The sequence below is a fragment of the Myiozetetes cayanensis genome, unplaced genomic scaffold (assembly GCF_022539395.1).
Source record: "Myiozetetes cayanensis isolate MyiCay16 unplaced genomic scaffold, myiCay2020 scf2-11, whole genome shotgun sequence".
NCBI lineage: Eukaryota > Metazoa > Chordata > Aves > Passeriformes > Tyrannidae > Myiozetetes > Myiozetetes cayanensis.
Window position 1 is genome coordinate 86010044 of NW_026087411.1, and position 21845 is coordinate 86031888.

The 21845-nt window shown below is 36.2% G+C and overlaps 1 protein-coding gene across 8 annotated transcripts in view; it reads right to left on the reverse strand.

Annotated features, from left to right (window-relative positions):
• COL19A1 (collagen type XIX alpha 1 chain) overlaps positions 1-21845 on the reverse strand; it is a 183022-nt gene that overhangs the window by 78476 nt on the left and 82701 nt on the right. For all 8 annotated transcript variants that reach the window (XM_050314649.1, XM_050314648.1, XM_050314644.1 and 5 more), the window contains 3 exons: positions 18104-18157; positions 10216-10269; positions 9492-9527 (listed from right to left, as the gene is read on the reverse strand). In XM_050314649.1, the coding sequence (XP_050170606.1) occupies positions 9492-9527; positions 10216-10269; positions 18104-18157 (144 nt within the window). The remainder of the gene's footprint in view (positions 1-9491; positions 9528-10215; positions 10270-18103; positions 18158-21845) is intronic.

Here is a 21845-nt window from a genome sequence, read left to right on the forward strand (position 1 = left end):
CTCAGGTTAATGTAGAACTTGCAAAGAATTCTGCCTGTCCAACTGTCAGCAATATTCTAATTCTGTAAAGAAATTCTGGGAATTCAGGAAGAGATGGAATTTTGTTTTGTTAATCTTTCATTTCTAGTGACAACTTACACAGAAGAATGAGATGAAAACCTGCAATGTCTGTTTTATGGGGGAGGAAATACTTAGCCTGACATATCTGCACAATAAGGCTCCAAGGGGACAAGAATTACACAAGAATGTAACTGCACAATAATGATAATTAATAGCCAAAATTTTTGTCCAAGAATTACTTTTATTCTTTTTCTTCTCTCTACAGTATTATTGTCAAGAAAAAGGAACCAGATAAGGAGATTTATCTTCAAGGAAAGGGAGGAGAGCAGCGTACAATTGGTAACTAGGCAGGGAGGACTCCCCTGTACAAGGAGCCACATCCTGATATTGAAACTGAGGTAAAAGTTCACACCAACTTCAGTGGGATCTTCGGTTTAAAAAGTGATAGAGCAACATGGGTCATGGTAACTAACACAGCTGTGAAACTGTAGTAGCTGGGCCAAAGGAATGACTTAGCACTGTTATCCCTGCTCAACATTCACTGAAACAGATCATGTAAAAATAACTGCAGAAGAAATCTGCAGGAGAAATGTAAAAGAAGACCTATCTACAGTGAATTCTGTCTGAAGGGAGGAATAAAACTTTAACTCCTATAAAACTTAGCAATGAATAGAAATACCTATTTGTAGGAAGGTAAATCAAATTTCTTAGGTCTTATTCCTATTTAACTTTTGGAGATCTTCCTTTGGAGATCAAAGATCAGCTGTCAGTTGTATTGAAAACATTTATATCAGAAGGGAATCTATTGTACATGTGCCATCTCCCCAGTTAAACAACATCCAAAACAATTAAAATCATAGAATCATACAATAGTTTTGGTTGGAAGGGACCTTTTAAAGCTCATCTAGTCCAACCCTCCTGCAATGAGCAGGGACATCTTAAACTAGATCAGGTTGCTCAGAGCCCCTCCAACCTGGACTTCAATGCGTCCAGGGATGGAGCATCTACCACCTCTCTGGGCAACCTGTTCTAATCTTTTACCAGCCTCATTGTAAAAAACTTCATTGTTATATCAAATCTAAATTGACTCTCCTTCAGTTTAATACCTTTACCCCTTGACCTATTGTAACAGGCTCAGCTAAGTCGGTCTCCATCTTTCCTACAGGCCCCCTTCAGGTACTGAAAGGTTATTGAAATGATTCACGATGTGTCATCTGATACTCTTGAACCGGCCAGAGGATGGGTATGGTGATGAGCAAAAGAATGTCTAGGAATAGCACAAGGCAAAATGAGATATATAACAGCCTATTTCGTGACATCAGACTGGCAGGAAAATATGATGCATCCTTACAGGTGGCCTAATATGTAAAGGGTTTTTCTGATGCTGCAAGGCCACCTTTGAGGCTGGAAGGTGGTAGCCTTCTACCTACTCCACAAGAAGTGAACTAAAATAACGTACGCAGTCTATATATCCTGTTCCTGTCATGGACCAGGCAAGCCCCTAGGAGTTAGGTACCTGAAGGAGCTTGAGGAACATGAAGTGTAAATGTCTCAAATATTACCATGTAACTTGGGGAAAAAAAAATAAAATCAGTAAATGGGGAATGTGGTTAAGGGCATCTGAAACTTAGAAAATCTATCACAATGAATGAGGATGGCTACGAAAAGAGATGAAACATGATGCACAGGCAGACACAACAGGGTTGTACAAAATCTTGAATAAGAAGAGCAGAAACTTGTGGATTCCTTTATAAGAGGTAAATTGTAAAAGGAAGTGTTGACAAGGGAAAAGGTGCTGATTAGAATATAGAATAGAAAAAGCAAGCACACCATGAAGTGCGTGCTGACAGATATTTAAACAAAATATCATCAAAGCTTAGTCTAAGCTTTACTTGAGGGAACCTAGGAAAAACAACAGATTTAAAAAATGCTACAGTAGAATAAACGAGCTTTTAAAAACTTGCTTGTCAGTGGAAGTACCAGTAGAAATTAACATTTTAATACTTAACAGCTAATATTTTTTGTAAGTATCATGAGATAAAAGAAAACAAGAATTAACTTGAGATGGTAGAAGAAAAATGTGTTAGGAAGTGCTAGTAAAAGTAGCTACCAGTTGAGCCTGTTAAGCTGTTTTAAGTTTCAGAAGCTATTAATTTAAAATGTATGAGCTAGCATGTAGCTATCAGAAGCTGCTTACTATGGAAGGGCTAAAATCCTGTCATGTGACTCTGCAGATGCAAAACCATTTGTAAATACCTGATACATCATGACAAGCATCCGCAGAGACATGGTGGAGATCTGGTTCACAGATTTAATTACTCGGAGTAACTGCTTAAGAACATTTAGAACATTAAGAACATTAAGAACTCTCAAAAAAGCAAAGCTTTTATTGTGACCTCTCAGTGAATAAAACAAAGTTAAAAAAAAAAAAATATCCCCTCTGAAGTGAAAGAGGGAGGCTACTTAAAATTGTTATTCATATTACTTATTCCGGAAGCTTATGATGGACACCAAGAGAGTAAAATATTAGACAAGTATGTATACTTTTGGTTTTCTGAAAGTTGCTTCAAAACACAGCTGATAGTTTTTGAAGCAGAAGGCTAGACAGCTGCCTTAGGTACTTGTAGGTAGTATTGCTGAAAAACATTTCGAGCTGAAATACATTTCCTTCTCAAAACAAATTAAATATAGTGCAAATGCTAAAAATTAAAGAACAAAAATTATTTCCTTATAGACCTTCATAGAGTGGTTTGTGTGTACTATAGACAAACTACTCTCATCCAGTTTTCCCTCACCGAATTCCAGCAAACACAAGACCTCAATTTTTACAAAATAAATACTACTAGACAGGGAGAAAGCGTATGTAGTTTAGTGAGATAAGTCAAGCAAAGACAGAGATAGCCTAAATTAGGTATGCAGGAACACCTTGTGTTAATGCAAGAATAGGTAATTTTTTAACCATTTGAATATGCAAGCTTTTATAATGCTAAAACTTATTACTTCAAAAACACCCAGTTATAATAGACATGATTTGGCTAAGGAATCTGAAAACATTATGTTGACAAACAGAAAGGTACAGCTCTGCTGAAACAACATCAACACTAAAACACATTTAAAAGCAAACTGGTGGGCAATTCCCACTGCAGGGGTTTGACCTAGTTTTTTAAAGTACAGTTCTCGTCAGGATAAAGAAAAGCCATCACACTGTTAAATTATATATACAATGATCCCTCTGTAAGATCCTCAAGTAGAGCAGCACAGAACCACACAATTCAATAGTCAGATGACCACGGATTCCCAGTTTCCTGACAAAGCACAACTTGTGGTCCCAGTAAATAACTGCAGCCTGACTAACCTGAAGAGTCTTCTCCAGCCACCCAAATACTGCTTGTAGGATGGATGGTACTGCTGTGGCTGCACTGATGCAAGAACATCACATCATTCCAGACAGCATGCAACAACATGCAGTTCAATTAGGTCTTAAATACATGTTCTTATCAGGAGGTGTTTGTAGAGGACAAATTCTACTGTCACTGTGATCCTTCTACCCTACTTTGAGGATATTTTTCTCTTGGGTCAGTTTGTACCATATTGAGGGGATATAAAAGGCTTCCTCTCAGGCAGAAACAGACTATCATACACGGTAAGCAAAGGAGCTGAAATATGAATACGTTCCCTGCAGTCAACATGGCTACAGTATTGGTTTCTCAGGTATCTTCAAGGCAGTTTACTTGCTTTGACTGTCCTGCTGCCCTACCTTGAAGCCCAAACAGGAGGGTGATGAAGATGACTATGATGGTTTCCTCTTTTTGTCCAGAGGACTACCCATTGCCAATCACATGGTAACACACAGAGCTCACAGATGTGCCTCATTGTTACAAATATGTGGAATATATAAATATGGGAAAAATGGCAAAGGAAAATCACAGAAAGGTAACTCATTTCCTGTTGTATTACCATTTATGAGGGAAATTAGACTACCTCTATCTTCACCATTTCCAAACATGACTTTATCTCATTCACATCCTTACTGAAGTACATCCATTGTATACCATGTTTGCTCTCAGTGTTACCATTCTGTTTTTCTACTAGGCCATTTTTCTTTCAAAATTTTTGCCAACCTATTTACTTCTTTGGGAAGGGAGACAGCATTTAGCAGAAGTATTTCAGTGTGCCAGAATACATGATTAGCTACATTTTCATGATAATTTATTACTGGAACAAACAGAAAATATGTTCCTCACTGATCTCATTATGCTTTGAGTTTGGATATTTCTTTAGCTCTCTGGTAACTTAACTCAAAATCTATGTTTCTTCAGAGACAATCATTTCAAAGGGAAATTGGAAGAGCAATTTCACAGAAGTTCACACTTCATGAACTTAGTGCTTTTAATAACATAGGCTCAGTTGCTAAGTAAAAAAAGCATCATTTAAAATCCTGCAGAGTAATTTGAAATGATTTGTTACATTGATGTCTAACTGCATATGGGACTATTCTCAAATCATTCCTCTAATGAAGGGCATATAAATCGCATTCATGACAATTTAGCAGAATGGGAGTTTTTGAAAAACAAATTTTATATGAGGCTAAGACATCAGTCTCCGCTTGTGTCTTCAGGATCAGTAGTACTGCACAAAGAAGATAAAAACTGGACTGTAACTGCTAAAACATTTTCTATATCACTAAAGAGGTAATCTCAATAGGATCTACTCCCATGTTTAAAAAGTGCCTTTTGAAGAAGAGCATATTTGTAAGTCATACTGTGAGAGCTAAAGATTGCTATATTTTATGCAAAACAACTGAACACTTTCGTATTGTCATGAAATTAATATACCTCAATTAAAAAAGCTCAATAGATAAAATTCAGATTTTTCTTAGAGTATGTGCAAGAAAAGAAGGGATTTAGAATGAAAATGTAATTTTCTGTCTTCACCTTCTTTAATTAAGTAGGATTGCTTTCCTTTATGTCATTTCATGAAAAGAAAGTGAGGGCAATAATAGTTGAGTTGCTTACTAATGGAGGGTGTGTGTCCCCTTCCTTAGCTTCACATGAGTAACTGAGGAGAAAGCTGTGTAATCTGTTGCTGATGTTCCTTTATGAAGGGGAGAGCCAAAAGTTACGAGTGAAGCTTGCCCGGACCTGAATCTGCAACTTCCTCCCACAGCCTCCTACACGCCACACTTGCGTGCCAGCTTCCCTCGGCTCCATTTTACAGACCTAGGAGCCAACATTCCAACTATCTGTTTAGTAAGCAAGTCTTGGGGACTTCTGTCTGTGACCGACTTAAGCCTCGGCTTCTGAGTAAACACTTGGTGCCATCTGGATGAGTATTTTATAACTCCTGAAAGGGATAGGTCCGCAGGAACGAATGCATGGACGCTCGTTTTCCTCAGGAACCAAAAGCAGCGTATCGAGTGTCAGGAGGAATAGTTATCATATATTTTACAAGAGATGGCTACGCTACCTTCCCTCACCTGTCACTCTTCTGACACGGCACACACAGGCTTAAGCTGGGGATACCAGAGAGGGCAAGCTGCAGAGCCAGCTGTGACCCTGCAGAAAACAGTCCCCAGCTTCTGCCACTAAATTGCCTATTTTGACAAAGCCGCACAATGGAGCAGTAAAATCCCTCCTGTTTCTTCTCTCAAGGTTCCTTAGCTACAGTACAATTGATCAGGGAACTTAAACTTCTAAAAAATCCCCCCTAATATTGCTGCGTAAAGTGGACATAATAAAGGAGAAAAATTCCAAATATATTTGCAGCATTCATTCATAAAACACCTGAAAAGTACTAAAGAAAAGTGACACCTAGTACTTAGGGAGAAATTCAGAACATAGAAGAGAAATTAAAGGTTGCATAAAGAATCAATCATGACTTTGGACTACTCCCATAAAACTCCCATCATAGCTGAGGAGATAAAATAAATACGCGTATCTGGACTTGTGTAGTGTTAACTGACTCCACAGAAACATAGGAAAACTTTACATGTTTACTAAAAGGGCTCAAATATGCACATATATATGTCAAATTTACAATAAAGTGCATTTGTGTGAAAAATTTCTGAACCAAACAAATATACTTAAAACTAATGAAATGACTAATTTCATTAGGATTCTACGTAAAGCCTATAAACGTTTTCATATATTTCTTTTTACAGCTTAGCATATTTTGGGTTACAATGTTGTTTCTTTTCTCTAATTATTTATGCATGATTGATGAAATTATATTAACAAAACTTCCACATGTGCCTTAAAGAAATGTATAGAAACATATTTTACTCTAATCCCATCTCTTTCTGAATTCTCTGCTATTGCTGCAAGAAATTTTGTTAAGTGTGCATGTGTTAGGATTTCAGTACGAAATTTCTGTTAAGGACATCAAACAGGAAGATCCAGAGCTCTACTATTTTTTCAGATCAATGCACTTTCTGAGCTATGAAATTTCTATTTCAAACTCATAAAATAATTTTTGCAACTTAAAAATCAGTGGTATTTTCCCCTCTGTTTTTGCAGTTTGGCAGATCCTCATGTACCTAATAGGTTGTTATAGCTGTTGAGTATTTATGAAATCTGCCATACATACTACCTTAAAGTATCCCTCATTCCATACTATAATGGCTATATCTGTCAGTTGAACACTTAAAAATACAGGTTTTTCCTCCAAGTACTGGTAACTTCATTCTCTTCCATATTTTCTCATGTTTCCATGCTTCTCATGGTTCTGAGCAGTGGGGGATTTCCTACTCATCAGGGATGCCTGAACACTTTTAGACACAGAGTCACTGAATATTTTAGACTTTTGCAAGTACCAATAGCACAGATAAATGGAAAACCAAGATTTTCTACTTTTTGCCGTTACATATCCCTGTAAATTACCCATGGACAACTCTCCCTGGACCAAAGGACCATGAACCAGCTGTTTGGAAATGACTGCAGTGAAGCAGTCTCAGTCCTTTGTCACCTTCACACTCCCTGTGCTGAGGACAGGACCGTGGTACTGGTCTGTCTGTGGGGAGAATGTTCTGACCATGAACAACACTACTGATGGTCTAGTTTATACTGACTCTAGAACACACTATAGATCTCCTTCAGCTTATTCCACTGATGTATGATTTCTAGGGAGATTTCTAGGAATGGAAAAGCTGCACAGGACAGCAGAGCTCTGTATAAAGCCATCATTTTCCACCTCTTTCACTATGCAACTGAACTGGTGCAGAAGGTTGGAGCCCCTTTTAATATTCCCTCCCTCCCTGCCCAAAAGTCACATTATGGACTTAGTTCTAACTGTGTGTCATAATTTTCACTGCTCATCCCTCCTTGCCCCTCAGGACAAAAATTTATTTATCTTTTTCATAAAAATAAATAATTTTCAAATTAGGAAAACATAAAAATGACTTTAAGCAGAGAATAAATTTATGACATTATGCCTGCGTCCCAAATGCATGGAACATTTTAAAACTTTGCTCTGACTGAAACACTTATATCACATTTTGGCTATAACAGAATGAATAGTCCTGCCATAGTAAATTCTCATTAAGTGACACATGGACCCTGACATTATCTGACCTGCTGCTTGTTCACAGAGAGACATGACATCTTCCTTTCATGATTATATATTGTAGGAGTCACGACCACACACAAGTCACACAAATAAAACAACTCTGAGGACTGGATTTTATCTCTTCTCTCAGTTAGCAGCTACACAAAAACCACATTTTAGTACATCAGTTACTAACATACTTTCCAAATATTTAAGTATTTTCTTTTAAAAACTGTGAAGATGACCATCAGTGAATGCACCAACACAGAGACATCTTGCTGTGCCTGAACTGACTGAACTAAAACATTTGCACAGCATTCTATAAATTATTCAAAGGAATGCAATTCTTTAACAGTCCATTTTATGAAAGTGAATCACTTAAGGTACAGAAAGAGTAAGTTCAGTCAACTTGAAAGCAGCTTTTGATTTTTGATATTGTACTACTGACCTCCAAGTACAATTCTTAGAAGAGTGTCCACAACTGCAACTTAAGACAATGAATGCATTCAGAAGAGGCCTAATATATCCAAGTGCTTCTATCAGAATGGATGTCATAATTTTTCCATAATTTACATAAAAAATGCTCTTACAGCACACACAAAACAGATATCCTCAGTTATTTTTCCTATCTTATCCTCAGACATATCCTATTCCTATTTCAATGATCCCTTCAAAGCCTGTAAGAATCTATCTAAAGCAAGACTTACTCCAATCCTAGGTCTACTGTAGTAACAATCCTATTGCAGTTTACTACTAATATTTCAATATTAACTTTTCCAACACACATTTTGACTGCATATTCAAGAGCTGAAGGACATAAATGGACCTATTTACCTCAAGCAAACCACAAACTACAGCAAAGAGTCCCTGATCTTGGGACACAGTACTAACTTAACTCCAGGAAATCAAGATACGGAATATTTAGATTTCGTAATCCAAAGAACAAGGACCATAAAACATGGCAACTTAATTTTTAAACCTTAAGAATAGAATTTATCTTTATCATATGGGTCTCTGGTTATATCCTTCAATGTTTGTAAGATCTAATGGAGGTCTTTGCTTCTATGGTCTTGGAAATTGAGAGAGTGAAAAGACACCTTATAATCATTTACATTATGAATGACAGTCCTTATGAAGTTTATTTAGGATTACATGGATAATATGAATAGTGTAGAAGTAGTTCACAACATTGAATTATGGGGGAAGAGCTACTGATATTGCGAAACTACAGTCTGGGAATTTGGGAGCTTCTGTCTTTTTTTTTTTTTTCCTCCATTTTTTCCATGCTCTTTTGCACCATTCTGAATTGTTTTTATCCAAATAGACTATCCTTTATGGGAGGGCTTCTCCTTTCACTTCATGAGCACAACGACTAGAATTCAAGCAGAATTTATTACTTTTACAAAGCAAAACTTGCCCTGGAGAATTTTGGGGACACTTTTCTTCAGGCTTTGTACATGCTTGGGGTAAGGATCACTGCGAGAAAATTAAGAACATCTTCCATCATCTATATATCTGGCCAGAATACAGTCTGATACTGTATCTGAAAAGCATTAGTAATTTTTTCAAGTTTTTATTGAAAAATGTTTTTCACTAAAAATAACAATGGAATTCTTTCATTTCAACAAGCCTATACTATTTATACACAGAATAAACAACATAATATTCTTGTTAGCATTTGGTGGGAAACAAGATGTTTTGAATGTGCTTATTTTTTTATATTTACAGAATTCCTTTCACAAGTCACATAGAAAATGCTGAGGTGCTCTAAAGAGAGGGACTTGGCTCTTATGTTTATTAGGGAAAATATTTATACGGCAAATAAGTGAAAATTGTGCAGCATTACTTAGAGATTTTCTTTTGTCTGTCTTTGTTTTACATATACTCACACTCAAGGCAGCTGGTCCTGGAGGTCCTGGATCTCCCTAGTTAGAACAGGAAAGTAAATAAATTATCAACCTCTTTAGTTATATATATTTTACCTCTAGTCATTCTAGGGAATATGCACCACTGCAGAAGTAATTTCAGTATAATCACTGAACATGCTCATTATGGAAATATGTGAGTAAAGTGATATTCTTTTCCAGTAATGGCAGAGATATACACAGTTTGCCACAGGTTAAAGGGAAAAAAATGCCAGGCCTCTGCAGAAATGACTCATAGCTATAAAAAAAAGCAATCCTTCAAAACACATTTGCATATGTTAAGTTACAAGCTGTAGCTTACATGCACAAGGTGGCTGCTGAAGTCAGTGTGACAGCTCACATATTTAAAGACATCTGACTGTGTAAAACATTCACAGAATTAGGTTGCTGAGGTATGAATCACATCTGAGACCTTCAGGTTTAGTTCATGGGAGTAAACTAAAACATCCACAGAGTAATTCAGAACCAAATTTAGTCTCCAGCTCAGAACTCCTTTTAAAATTTGTTGTGATAAAGAGCACTTGTCTTTTGCATTTACAGTCAGTCTGTATTCATATTCTTCAACCCTTAATTTACACAAATGGCAGCAGTGGGTGTTTGTCACACATAGTTATGGCAATGTGTTCACAATTGAAGAATGTCATGCATACTCACATATACATACAACTCAATAGATTACAAAAGATACCTTTTCTCCTTTTGGACCAGCCACACCAGGACTACCAGGGTCACCTTTTAGTCCCTGGTCAAAGAAAAGAAATGCTTATTTGTTGTCATCTGTGAAAAATTTTGGACAAAATCCTACAGTGCTTTGAAATACTATATACTAAAACAATTAAGCCTTAAAATTCTATCACATTATTAGCACTACCTCAAAATCCTTTATTTTCATTATTTTGTGAACAGATGGACATCTATTGAAACCACATGTGTCTTCAACACATAATTAAACATATAAAACCAGTCTACTTTATTGTGCCCCCATTACGGCAAGTAGCCATGGCCAACAAACAGTAGACAGTACTAGTACGTTCACATAAACACCACTAAAATTGGGAAAGAGGCAGAGGTGGACAGAGAACTGCAGAGTCCATGTTTCAAGTAGCAATGCTGAGCTGGTGAGCTACAGGAAGGTACAGTTCAGAGCTGTTGCACATGTTCCAACACTCTCATCTTCACCAGGGTTTGAAAAGGCAATTAGAGAAATAGTTGATTCTTTCATACTTCCTTCCTTCCTTCTGCCTCCAGCTGGAGAAGCAAATACACAGCCTTACACATTACACATGCAGCAACTTCACTCTTGCAGGGGCAGAGCGGTTTGGGTTGGAAAAGACACTTAAAGGTCACCTAGTCCAACCTCCCCTACAACCAACAGGGACATTGTCACCTGCATCAGATTGCTCAGAGGCCCCATCCAACCCAACCTTGAACGTTTCCAGGGATGGGGCATCTACAACCTCTCTGAGCAAACTGTTCCAGTTTTCACCATTTTCACTGTAAAGTATTTCCTATTTATATCTGCTCTGAATCTACCCTCTACAATATCTATTATACAGCTCTTCTGCTAACAAGTTCTCACCAGAAGCACTCAAAAAAAAAAAAAAATCTTTAGCACCCAGCACACAATCTTTGTTGTCTTCTTGCAGAAAAAAAAAAAAATGCAAAAAGCAAGAGGTTTTGAAATATGCCCAGCAAATTCAACCCATTCTGCAGCAACAATTGAACTTAATTCTTATGCTGGACAAACCTACCAGGAACTCATTTTTGCTTAAGCCAAGAGCTTTGTCTTATGTCTTCCCTCTGATCATTGCTTTAGCAGCAAGGGAGAGGAGACAACGTACAAGTTCAAAGATTTCACTTAGAAATGAAATGGTAACAATGTAGGCAATACAGGACAGAATCATAATGAGATACTACACAACTAGGCCACCATCGTTATTATTTCAGAGGTTAAATAGGACAAGGACAGAAAAGATTAATCTACATCTGAATTACGGTTTACAAACTAAAGTTGTTCTTGGCTCCCTTTTTGTCCTTGCAAATTCTCTTCCTCAGTTTGCAATTATTGGAAAGATAGAGACAACTGGCATGAAAATGGTAACTAACATCTGTGCCTTGGTGGGTACAGAAACATTAAATCAGTGAGTGTTCTAAATACTGCGTATTTGTGCAACTTCACTTCCTGCTAAAATTACATTAATTCACCATCTGGAAGGAACATCATTTAGAACTATATGAGCATTTAAGTACCCACTTCGGATTAAATTTGTGGTTGTTGTAAATACCCCTGATTTAGCTTTGATTTGTCCTTTATTAAGCTTGCCAAATACGTACTAGTTAAATCAGAAGTAGTTTTGCTGTTTGAACTTAAAAAATGTGATAGGCAGATGGATTCAAAAAAAACAAGCCAAAAAATTGCTTTCCTTTTACAATCTGCATATTTATGACATTGCCTTAATATTGTCTCCATTTACTACATTTTACTTTCCACCTCCTTCTCAAAGACTGCATGAAACACAGCCACTCCATATTCTGAAAGCCATTTTAGGGGTTTTTCAGGTATGAAAACTCATGGGTTTTACTCAAAATCAATAGTAGCAAATCAGCAGTCGAACAATATGTATGAGTTTCAGAATTAGCTCTTAGGCTGCATGTTTACAGAAGTTTGAAGTTATGGCTAAAAAAAAATCTGCAACTCACAGGCGGTGATATATCTCTGTGTGTGTGTCTCTACTGAATAGAAAAGGCAACTGCAAATGAAAGATACTGAGCCTGAGCCATGCACTGTCAAACTATGAACCTCATTTTTCCTAACTGCTGTGTTTAAAGCTTTCAGTAGTGTTCCTGCAGAGCACCTCGGTGAGGTAAGTAGTCTGACAGCTACTGCAGAGATGATGATCACAGAAATTGACCTCAAATAAAAAGAACAAGGGGAAATTACGTTTGACAATAAGCCTTGCAGTGTTTGAAGGTGGATTTTTATGGACCCAGGAAGGTTTATATATAATGTCTTTATTCTAAAATATTTGAATTAGCTTTTATTTGGAGTTTAAAACCCCAAGAAAGAAAAGTGGTATCAGAAAAAAAAAATTGCTTAGAATGTTATCCCATTGTAAGTATTTCTGATTCTCCTACACATTACATATACATTCTAAAAACATTATAATCTTAATAAGCTCCAGACATAGTGAATGCTTGCAAAAAACACATCTGGGGTTGCACTATGCTTATTCTTCCCTACAGTGACCCTTTTGAAGGTGCTGAGAGGTTTAGCTGCTGCTCACTCTCTCCAAAATGCCACAAGAATTCCTGAGCTAAGTCAAATGTGCAGACCTTCTAGCGCAGTACAGTACGGTATCCTGTCTTTGGCAGAGACCAGAACAGGATGTTTCAGTAAAATGAATGTGGTTATCTAAACAGATGATTTTAGATTAAACCTTAAATCAGAAAAGCTTGTTTTCTGCAATACTTTATAAGAACAAGGTCAGCTTTGAAAACAAACAAGTTTCTATTAATCTAAGGAGGCTGTTGCCAGATTTGCCAGGAATTCAAGAACTGCCTAAAAATTCCAGCAGCTCTCCTTAACAGAGAGTAAATGAACTATTGAATTCTATCCCAATCTAATTCTACCTTTTTGGGACTAATATAATAATATGCATTTGTGAGTTCATGAACAGTCTTCAGCTGCTGTGTCTACTCCTCTGTAGGGACTACAGCTTGGTCTTTTTACTGGTCACAATAAACTTACATTATGGTTCCTATATGGATGCCAAAACGTAAAGTAAACATTAGAATATATATGCATAAGGCCAATGCAAAGCTAAGAAGATAACAGCACTGGAAACAGCAGAAATGAAAAATATTCTATATGAAAATAAAATAAGAATGGCAACAGTAACACATTTGTATTGCAAATGTCAATAAGGGTGTGAAGACAGAAAAATTGGGTCCAGCAGGGGAAAGGTTAAACTAGAGGTAGTTTTTTTGTTTGAAGGGGATGGTATATATACAATGGTATTACTTCTCACAGAATGAAGGAAAAATAGATAAAACAGGTAAAATGTACCATCAGCGGACACCAGGCACTCTTCTCAATGAAAAAGTGCAAAAATCAGCTGGACTCCAACCAGAGGACTTCAGCAGTTCCACAGGAGCCAAGTGTTGCCCACTAGAACCCACCTACTGGTACAGCATTTGCTATGCTGCACACGTGACAATGGAAAATGCTGTAAGATTGCAATATTTTAGGAGAATCGGTTTTTCACTCTAAAAGATATCTGTTGGGAAAACCATAATTTGTTGTTTACAATTCACTGGCCAGTATTAAGAGTAATCTGGTTCAATTTCACATCAGGTTAAAATCTCCTAGAACAATACATATTATTCATACTGGAAATACAGTATGAATCCAACACCCTAAACAATGATGTTTATACATTGTTAGAGATCCACACTGTTATAGATCTACATTGTTATAAACCAAATCAGTTATCTCTACTGAGTAGCAGAACTTGGAAATACTCTAATGACTAAGAACAGAACTACATTTTCTACACAGAGCAGCCTTAAAAACTAAAGATAAAATAGAATTCTACACTAATCACAGCTTCAGAGTCAGCTGTACAACACCAAGTTGTATAAGTTAGGAAAACTTCTCTAATTTAGAGAAGTATTTTCAAAGCTCCAAACTTTTTCAGTTTATCTTTCACTTACTTTTAAATATTTTCATTGCTCTTTTCTCATTAATGTAATTAAAAAACTTCAAATTGGTACACTACTAGAATTTACTAGCCCCTGAGCAGTGCCTACTATCTCCTTATACTTTTGTTCCTAACAGAATTCTCAGAGTTTAGAAAAAACAAATATCATTACCAACTTCATCCTTTCAAGCAATAGGATTCTTCCCTTCCTATCCACGTGTTTCCTTGCTAATGCTAAGAGAGGTCAAGATTAGACAGACAGGCCCTGAGGGTGTGAAAGTAAATATCTGTTACTATCATACCAAGATACTGTATCCCTTTAAAATTATTCATACTTCTGTTTATCTTTTCCCATATGTATAAAAATAAAAAGGTCTGATACGTTTTTCATCTTTGACTGAAAACCTGAGATTTTTTTCACTGCTTACTGAACTTTGGAGATCCATCCTTTGACATCAGATATGTAAACAATGAGTACATTTTATGTAGGAAAATTTTAGAAAAGTCACTTGTGGTATTACCTTCCCCAGCAGAAGAAATGAAGATAACTAGTTAAACTGGTTAAGTTCGTTTAATGTATACACTAGATTTTAATTTCAGCTTTGTTTTTTCTTTTTTTTTTTTTTTTTTCACTTACAAGAAAGACACTAATCTTCCACTAGCTATGCATGACACATGCATGTTAAAACTTGCTGTTTTCTCTTACTTTTGCTGAAGGACTTAATTTATGTCAGCAACATAGTAATTGGCAGTATCCCATGGCATTCATTCCTACCAGCACCACTGATCAAGAAAATTACAACTCAAAAAAGCATCTAAAAGTTTCAGTAATAGAGATTTTCTTTCCATTTCAGTTCAACTGGCAAGAATATGAATATTACATAGATCTTACTCCACAGATAGTTTCATGGATATTTATATTGCAAATCTATCCTTATTCCACATGGGATATGAATGCATTTATCAGAGTTTCTTTTAGACAGTGTCTCTATGAGGCTCCACTTGGTACAGTAATACAAATGACAGCATTATTATAGAATCACAGAATCATTAAGGTTGGAAAAGACCTCCAAGATCATCGAGTCCAACCTTTGACTCATCACCATCTTGTCGACTAGACCAAAGAATTCATAACTCCTCAATTACACAAGCAGGCAGGTCTCACATCCAAATGAAAGAGTGGTGGAGGGAAGTAATGTATTAAAAAATTACAGGATTTTAGTGGCAGCAATGTGGCGCCTCAGTTTAATGTCAAGTGGTTAAAATAGTCTCAAGGGATAAATGAGAGATACTACTTAAACTGGCTGTACATCCTATTACAGGTGTAATGTGAACATGTAGCACAGGAGGAATATATTAGTAATATATTATTTATAACTACTCCTTAAGAAACTAAAAACAATGGCAACCACATTAGCAGTATTTATAGTAAGCACTCATGTTGTCAGATGGATTTTAAATAATGTCCCAGACTGGGACACGGCACTATAAAATTTGGCTCAGATTCCTGGAGTGATGAACTGGGAGATGTGCAGAACAGTTAAATATATTCAGAGTTCCTGCCTCCAAACCTGATTCTCAGTGAGACTGACCCAGTTAGCACGACCAGTGAGGGATGAGGGAATTAAAACTTTCTAGGTATAGAATCATCATTATAGAAAGTCTAGTCTCCAAATCAGGTCTGGCTTCCCTCTGTCATGCTACTTCATTCGAGCAAGAGCTTTATGTACAGCTAGGAAAACACGAGTAGCAACAGCAAGCAAAACTGTCTGTGACACCTACTTTTCTGATTTTGATAAAAATGCATTCAAATATGTTTCTACCATTTGTGCAACATAAAATGTTCAGTCATCATCTTGAAGTTCTTTACTTGTGAGGATGGAAACCCTCACTCCCCAGGAAGAGACAACAGCTGCCAGCAGACTTATAAGTGTTTTCAGGTTTTCTTTATGCATCACTGAAGATTAAACCAATGTAAGTAGATTAACTTGTTTATTTCAGAAATATCAGATGTTACATTTCTGTATACAGAATGAGTTAGAGACACACTGATAGCAACAAAGGGTGAATGATACACAGTCCTTTAAATTTAATGACTGGCATCTGCATGCACAGTGATAACTGAATCCAAGACATTTTATATAAGTGTTGTTAGAAAAGGAATTATGTGTGGATTCAAACAATACAACGTTATATTGCTTTGTGCAATTTTACTTCCAAAATGTTTTAATGACAGTTCCCACAATGATAATGTACCATTTCCCGACACATTGCAACAGTTCAGTAAATATTTAAAAATATAAATGTTCAGTATTTTTCACTTTCACAGTGCCACTATGTTAAATATGTCCTGGAGTTCATCAGATACTTGGTATACCTTACTCTTCCTAAAAGGTTGATGGAACAAGATCCCATGTAGTAAAGGAGATCATGTAAGACCAACACAGAAATGTCACTAGGGCTATGGAAAGAAGCACAGATGTGTTTTTTCCATGCTGTCAGCATATATGTATGCATGACAGAAGTATATGGTTCACCTTTACAGACAGGCAGGCTACAAGAGAATACCGCTTTGAATACCTGAATGTTGTTTCAGATTAGTACACAGTATACATTTTCATATGAAAGACATACACTATTACTTAAAAATAGACAGATTTATCTAGAATTAAATTATAATAAACTAAAAATAGGAAAAATATTTTCATGGTTACAGTGTGAATTAAAAGCCAGGTGGTGTAAAAAGTGTCATAATTACGTAGTCTGTTTTACTGTATTTTCAGTAGACCCAGCTAGACTGCCATAGTATTTTTGTGTCAGATGCTGACCCTTTTTTATCCTTTTGCTAAAGTTGCTTAAAAAGTTACTGCTGAATGATTTTTCCAAATCCTGTATCTGGATTCTAATCCTAATGTGAGTCATTCCCCATCCGTGGGATCCTCTCTGCCTTGAGTTGCAATGGTTTGCAACTGGAGAGCCAACAGTATGCTTCATTGAAACCTAAAGCCAGGATGACCCCCAGGAAGGTCAAGAGGGAGACAGGAGGGGAAGAGAGGATAAAAAGCCCAGCTTGCTTGACTTCATTGTTATGTTTTTAAAAAAATCTTGCTTTTGAAATCATGTTGATTGACCATTTTAGTATTGCATTGAAAAAAATCTGATTTTGAGGCCTCTCATCTTGGTTTCATATATACAAAAATAAATGAAAATTTAAAAATAAAATAGGTAAAAGTAAGGTTTACTAGTGGGCATATCTGAGTTTATGTAAGATCACTTTCAAGCTTGAATGTGAATTCAATGATCAGGATTACCCAGTATTTTTAGACACAGATTCAAGTTTTCACTTAAATGTGGACCAGTCCAATTAACTAAGTAGGCAGCAAAATGTGGCAGTGAAAATAAAAAGTGAAATTTTGACTCTATCACACAAGACACAAACCACAGTCAGTGACCCAAGGACCTCATCCTTGAATGGCTGACAGCATTTTCCTTTACAGAAACCAAAGTTACAGGTCTAGCTTTACCCCACCTCCCAAAATACCCTCTTTTCCAACAGATTACCTAACCACTAACGATTCTCATCTATATTCTGTTGCTTTAATCCCCATGCTTGTTTCAGTTTATTTCCTGAGCCCTCAGCAGAAATATCATGGAAACTACCAGACCCTTACCCACAGCTGTCCTGTCCAACATTAAACCTTAAGAACTGCTATCTCACACAAATGTATCTCTTCTTCTTCCCCTATTATCTTTTGGATGTTAAATCTCTAGATACACAATTTCTAAACCACTCTCCTTACATAAAATCAGAATTATATTGCTTAACTCTTCACTTGAAAGTTTGTAACTTGACTGTTTCATTATCATTTGGTTTACCTCTGTTCCATGGATGCCTTCTGGTCCTGGTTCTCCTTTATCTCCTTTTTCACCCTAAAAGAATGAATAGTTATTTTATTATATATACACAAGACAAGTATTAATTCATGATGCTTTTTAACAGGAAAAATATTTTACCATTTTGTTCTGTTCTACAGGAAGTGCTACATATACACTGCTGGCTGCACAGGCAAAATTATTTCTTACATTCCAACAGAAATTCTTTTTAAATAAATGCCTGTGAAAAATGTCAGGCACTCTGATAGTTGTAGTTTTCTGTACTTCATCGTGTCATTGAACATCCATATAGACTCATGACAGAAAAACACTCTTGATTCTCACTGTGTTTCAAGAACATGGTGAAGAAACAGAAAATTACACCAGGGAATAGTTTTATTTTTTAAAATCTTAATATTAATATTACATTTTTTTTTCACTCTGAGACTCTTTTTTTAATAAAAAATTCTTGTTTTAAATATCTGATAAAAAACCTGTCCTTAATATTATCATTTGTCTTTGACTTTGAAAAATGGAAACCACTTTTGCGCTGAAAATTTTCTCACAAGTATGAAAATTACCAACATTATTAATAAAAATTAAAAAAGCGGTGGGAAGGATCCTCCACAATCGACTATAGTTGGTTATGTGTTTGCTCATGAAACACTGACTACAAAAGACAGTATTCTTTGCAGGATACATGACAGAATCCAGTTCTGTATTAATTCTAACTACTATACTATTCTAGTTAACATATATTTCATCACACTGAACAAAATACACCTGCTAAAGAAGTAAAATTTAAGAGAAAATGTCTTCAAGAACCAAAAAGCCTAAACAGTTCTATAATTGCATCTCTCTCACTCAACTGAACTTTGTCAAATAATAATAAGTAATCATAAAGAAACATGATTTTATAATTCTGATAAAAGTGCAAGGACCGACTTCATTAGAGTCCAAGCTCTCAATATAAACTAAAGGAAACAAACAGCCCTGTAGTGAATTTCGATTATCTCCAGGGGACTACATTTGCCTGAGCAGAACCTATTCATTATATCAGCATCATCTTCATAATTCTGTTAGGTAAATGGCACTGAACTGAGATCATTCCGCTAACTCCATTTGTGGCACAGCCCTGACTCAGAGCAATTCCTCCAGTGGCAATGACAGAGGGCATTTCATCTAATAATTAGTTTTGCAAAATGAGTTTGTATGAGCTTTGTCAAACAACTGAAGACTACTAACAAATTAGCAGCAACAAGCTGGGAATTTAATAATCCCACTCAAAAGATGGCTTTGCTGGTTCAGTGTTTCCATTTTAATACATCTTGTTGATAAACTTAATGCTACACATTAGCCTGAATTATACTGTTAAGGTTTTTCCTCAAGTATTCCCTTTCTTGTTTGTCAAAACTCCCCCAGAAAAACCCACCAGACAAATGTGTGCATTTATTGCAGAAGTTTAAATGACACCAAACAGTTATAGGAATTTAACACTTATTATTTTACTATGTTTAAACTAAAAAGTCTTCTTTGTTCTATGGATTAAGGTAATAGTTGAGACAGTAATTTTTCTTTCCCTGTCAGTTTAAAAAAAACCAGCTGAAGTCCCAAGGGTACAATTCTTTTCTAGATAGCTCACTTAAACTTTTAGAACAAACTGCAAAAATGACATTTTACTTTTCATCACTGTGACATACTGAACATTTAATACTGCTTTCAGGATATTTCCACTAGTATCAGTTACACTGCTACAATCTTGCAACTGCTATAAAGACATATTCATATACTTGACATAGTATCTTATGAGAATATATTTCTAGAAGGTTTAAAAAAATCATTGCTATTTATGGAGCTGTTTTTTCTTCTATGGCTTGTGTATATGCTTTCACACTTTAAGAGAAAATTATATAAATATGTACAGATTTGCTTCAGAAGTAATACCATCCTGTAAATTCCCTGATGTATAGTTGGAAACCTAAGGTAAAAGTATCATGTCATATTTTGTTATGCAACATCTACATTTACATAAAACGCTCAACAGAGAGCCTAAGCCAAAAGAAAACTATCCCCTCACTCTCATTTATAATTTGCCTTGATGTTAGAGGAGCACTATGTGTTGGAGAATGTGCCTTTGTCTCCTACAGCAGGCAGATGGTTACTTCAAAATGCCATCAGGTAGTTCTAGACACATACAAGTGTGGCTGGTGAATGTAGGGAAGGAAAAACCCCTTCCTTATGATTTACAAGATATTTGGATTTAAGATGTTTATCAGTTTCTTCGACAAAATGATAAAAAGTACCCACTGTTTATGAGCCTTGGACCTCTGCAGAGTCCCTGGCTTTCTGCCAGGTATGTAATTTTACTATGAACATATTCTGATTTTTTAATGGAGTACATGATTTGTCCTTGCCAAGCTTGTTGTATGGTATGTCCGTGTTCTCTGTGAAGACAGAATTCAAACCAAAGAGAGGTCCAATTTTTACAATTTATTCTCAGGAGAACTGAGCCAAGTCATGCTCATTTCTGTCTTTATGGAGCACACTATACTGCATAATTAACAGCTTCAAATCTAGCCAATTTGCAGAGTTGCTGAAGCCACTCTGCAGTGTGGATGAGGCTGTTAATAATCAACATTGTGGCTTACCTCATAGATTAACAAAAGAGAGAGAAAAATGCCTTCATGTCATTTTATATCTAATGTTCCTGCCTGCTTAAACTTTATTCAGATGAGACAATTAAAGACTATTTATTGCATAAACAGGGTGACAAAACTCTGAAAGTGTCAAGCCTTGTTTATTAGTTAACCAAAACTAACCCAATGTAACACAGAATTATTTGTCTTTCTTTGGGTGAATTCTGCATTCCATTACCCTGACGGAACAAGTCGATGGGGTAGCTCCGGAATAACTGCTGGAAGGGATTCAGTCTGCTGTGTGTAATAGAAGACACACTGAATTCAGTGGCAGCATTCTTTAATTAGAGCCAGAGGTTCCTGCATGGCCTCTGCAAGATGACAGCACCATCCTCTAACCCACTCATCCACTTAAAGGTCGCCTCATTTTCCTTGCACACTATTTCTCCCTTATTACAAAGGCAAAGTAATGTATTTGGAAATAAAATACATTCATAACTAAAAATTTACCTAAAAAGGTAAAGTTTTTTCTGCAACGCTGCTCTGTTAATGATACAAATCAGGAATTAGTTATAATTTGTTTGAAGAGTTGGACTGTCATTGTTAACACTAGCTGAATTACTCTCCAAAGTATGCATGCTATACAGTATCACCAACTCAGTGTGGATACCTTGTAATTTTTAACCTCTGAAACTCCATGATTTTATCTACATATCTTTAAGACTTGTTATGATTTTTTTTTTAATAGTTTTCTGTATTATGCTACAGGTCTGTCTCAGCGGAATGCTCTACGTGAATTTTATTTTCTTGTGACCATTTCTCCACGACTTCTTTTAAACTGATCTCAGCTTATAGTAATGTTCATTGATTTTTCTGGAGCAAGCTAGAAATTTTAAAAAATCCTAAACAAACCCTATATTTCTTCTGGATTTTGCTGATAGTCTGGAGAGCTGGTATTATGGAGAGTTCCACCTCAAAAATATTCTTATTGCCTGACCTTTAAACCTTCTGCAGAATGTGGGACAGTACTCTTTAGGAAGGTGGCAACACACAGGGTGAAGCACCTCAGCTTCACTGCTGAGACACTGTACATTTAAAAGGAGTGGAAA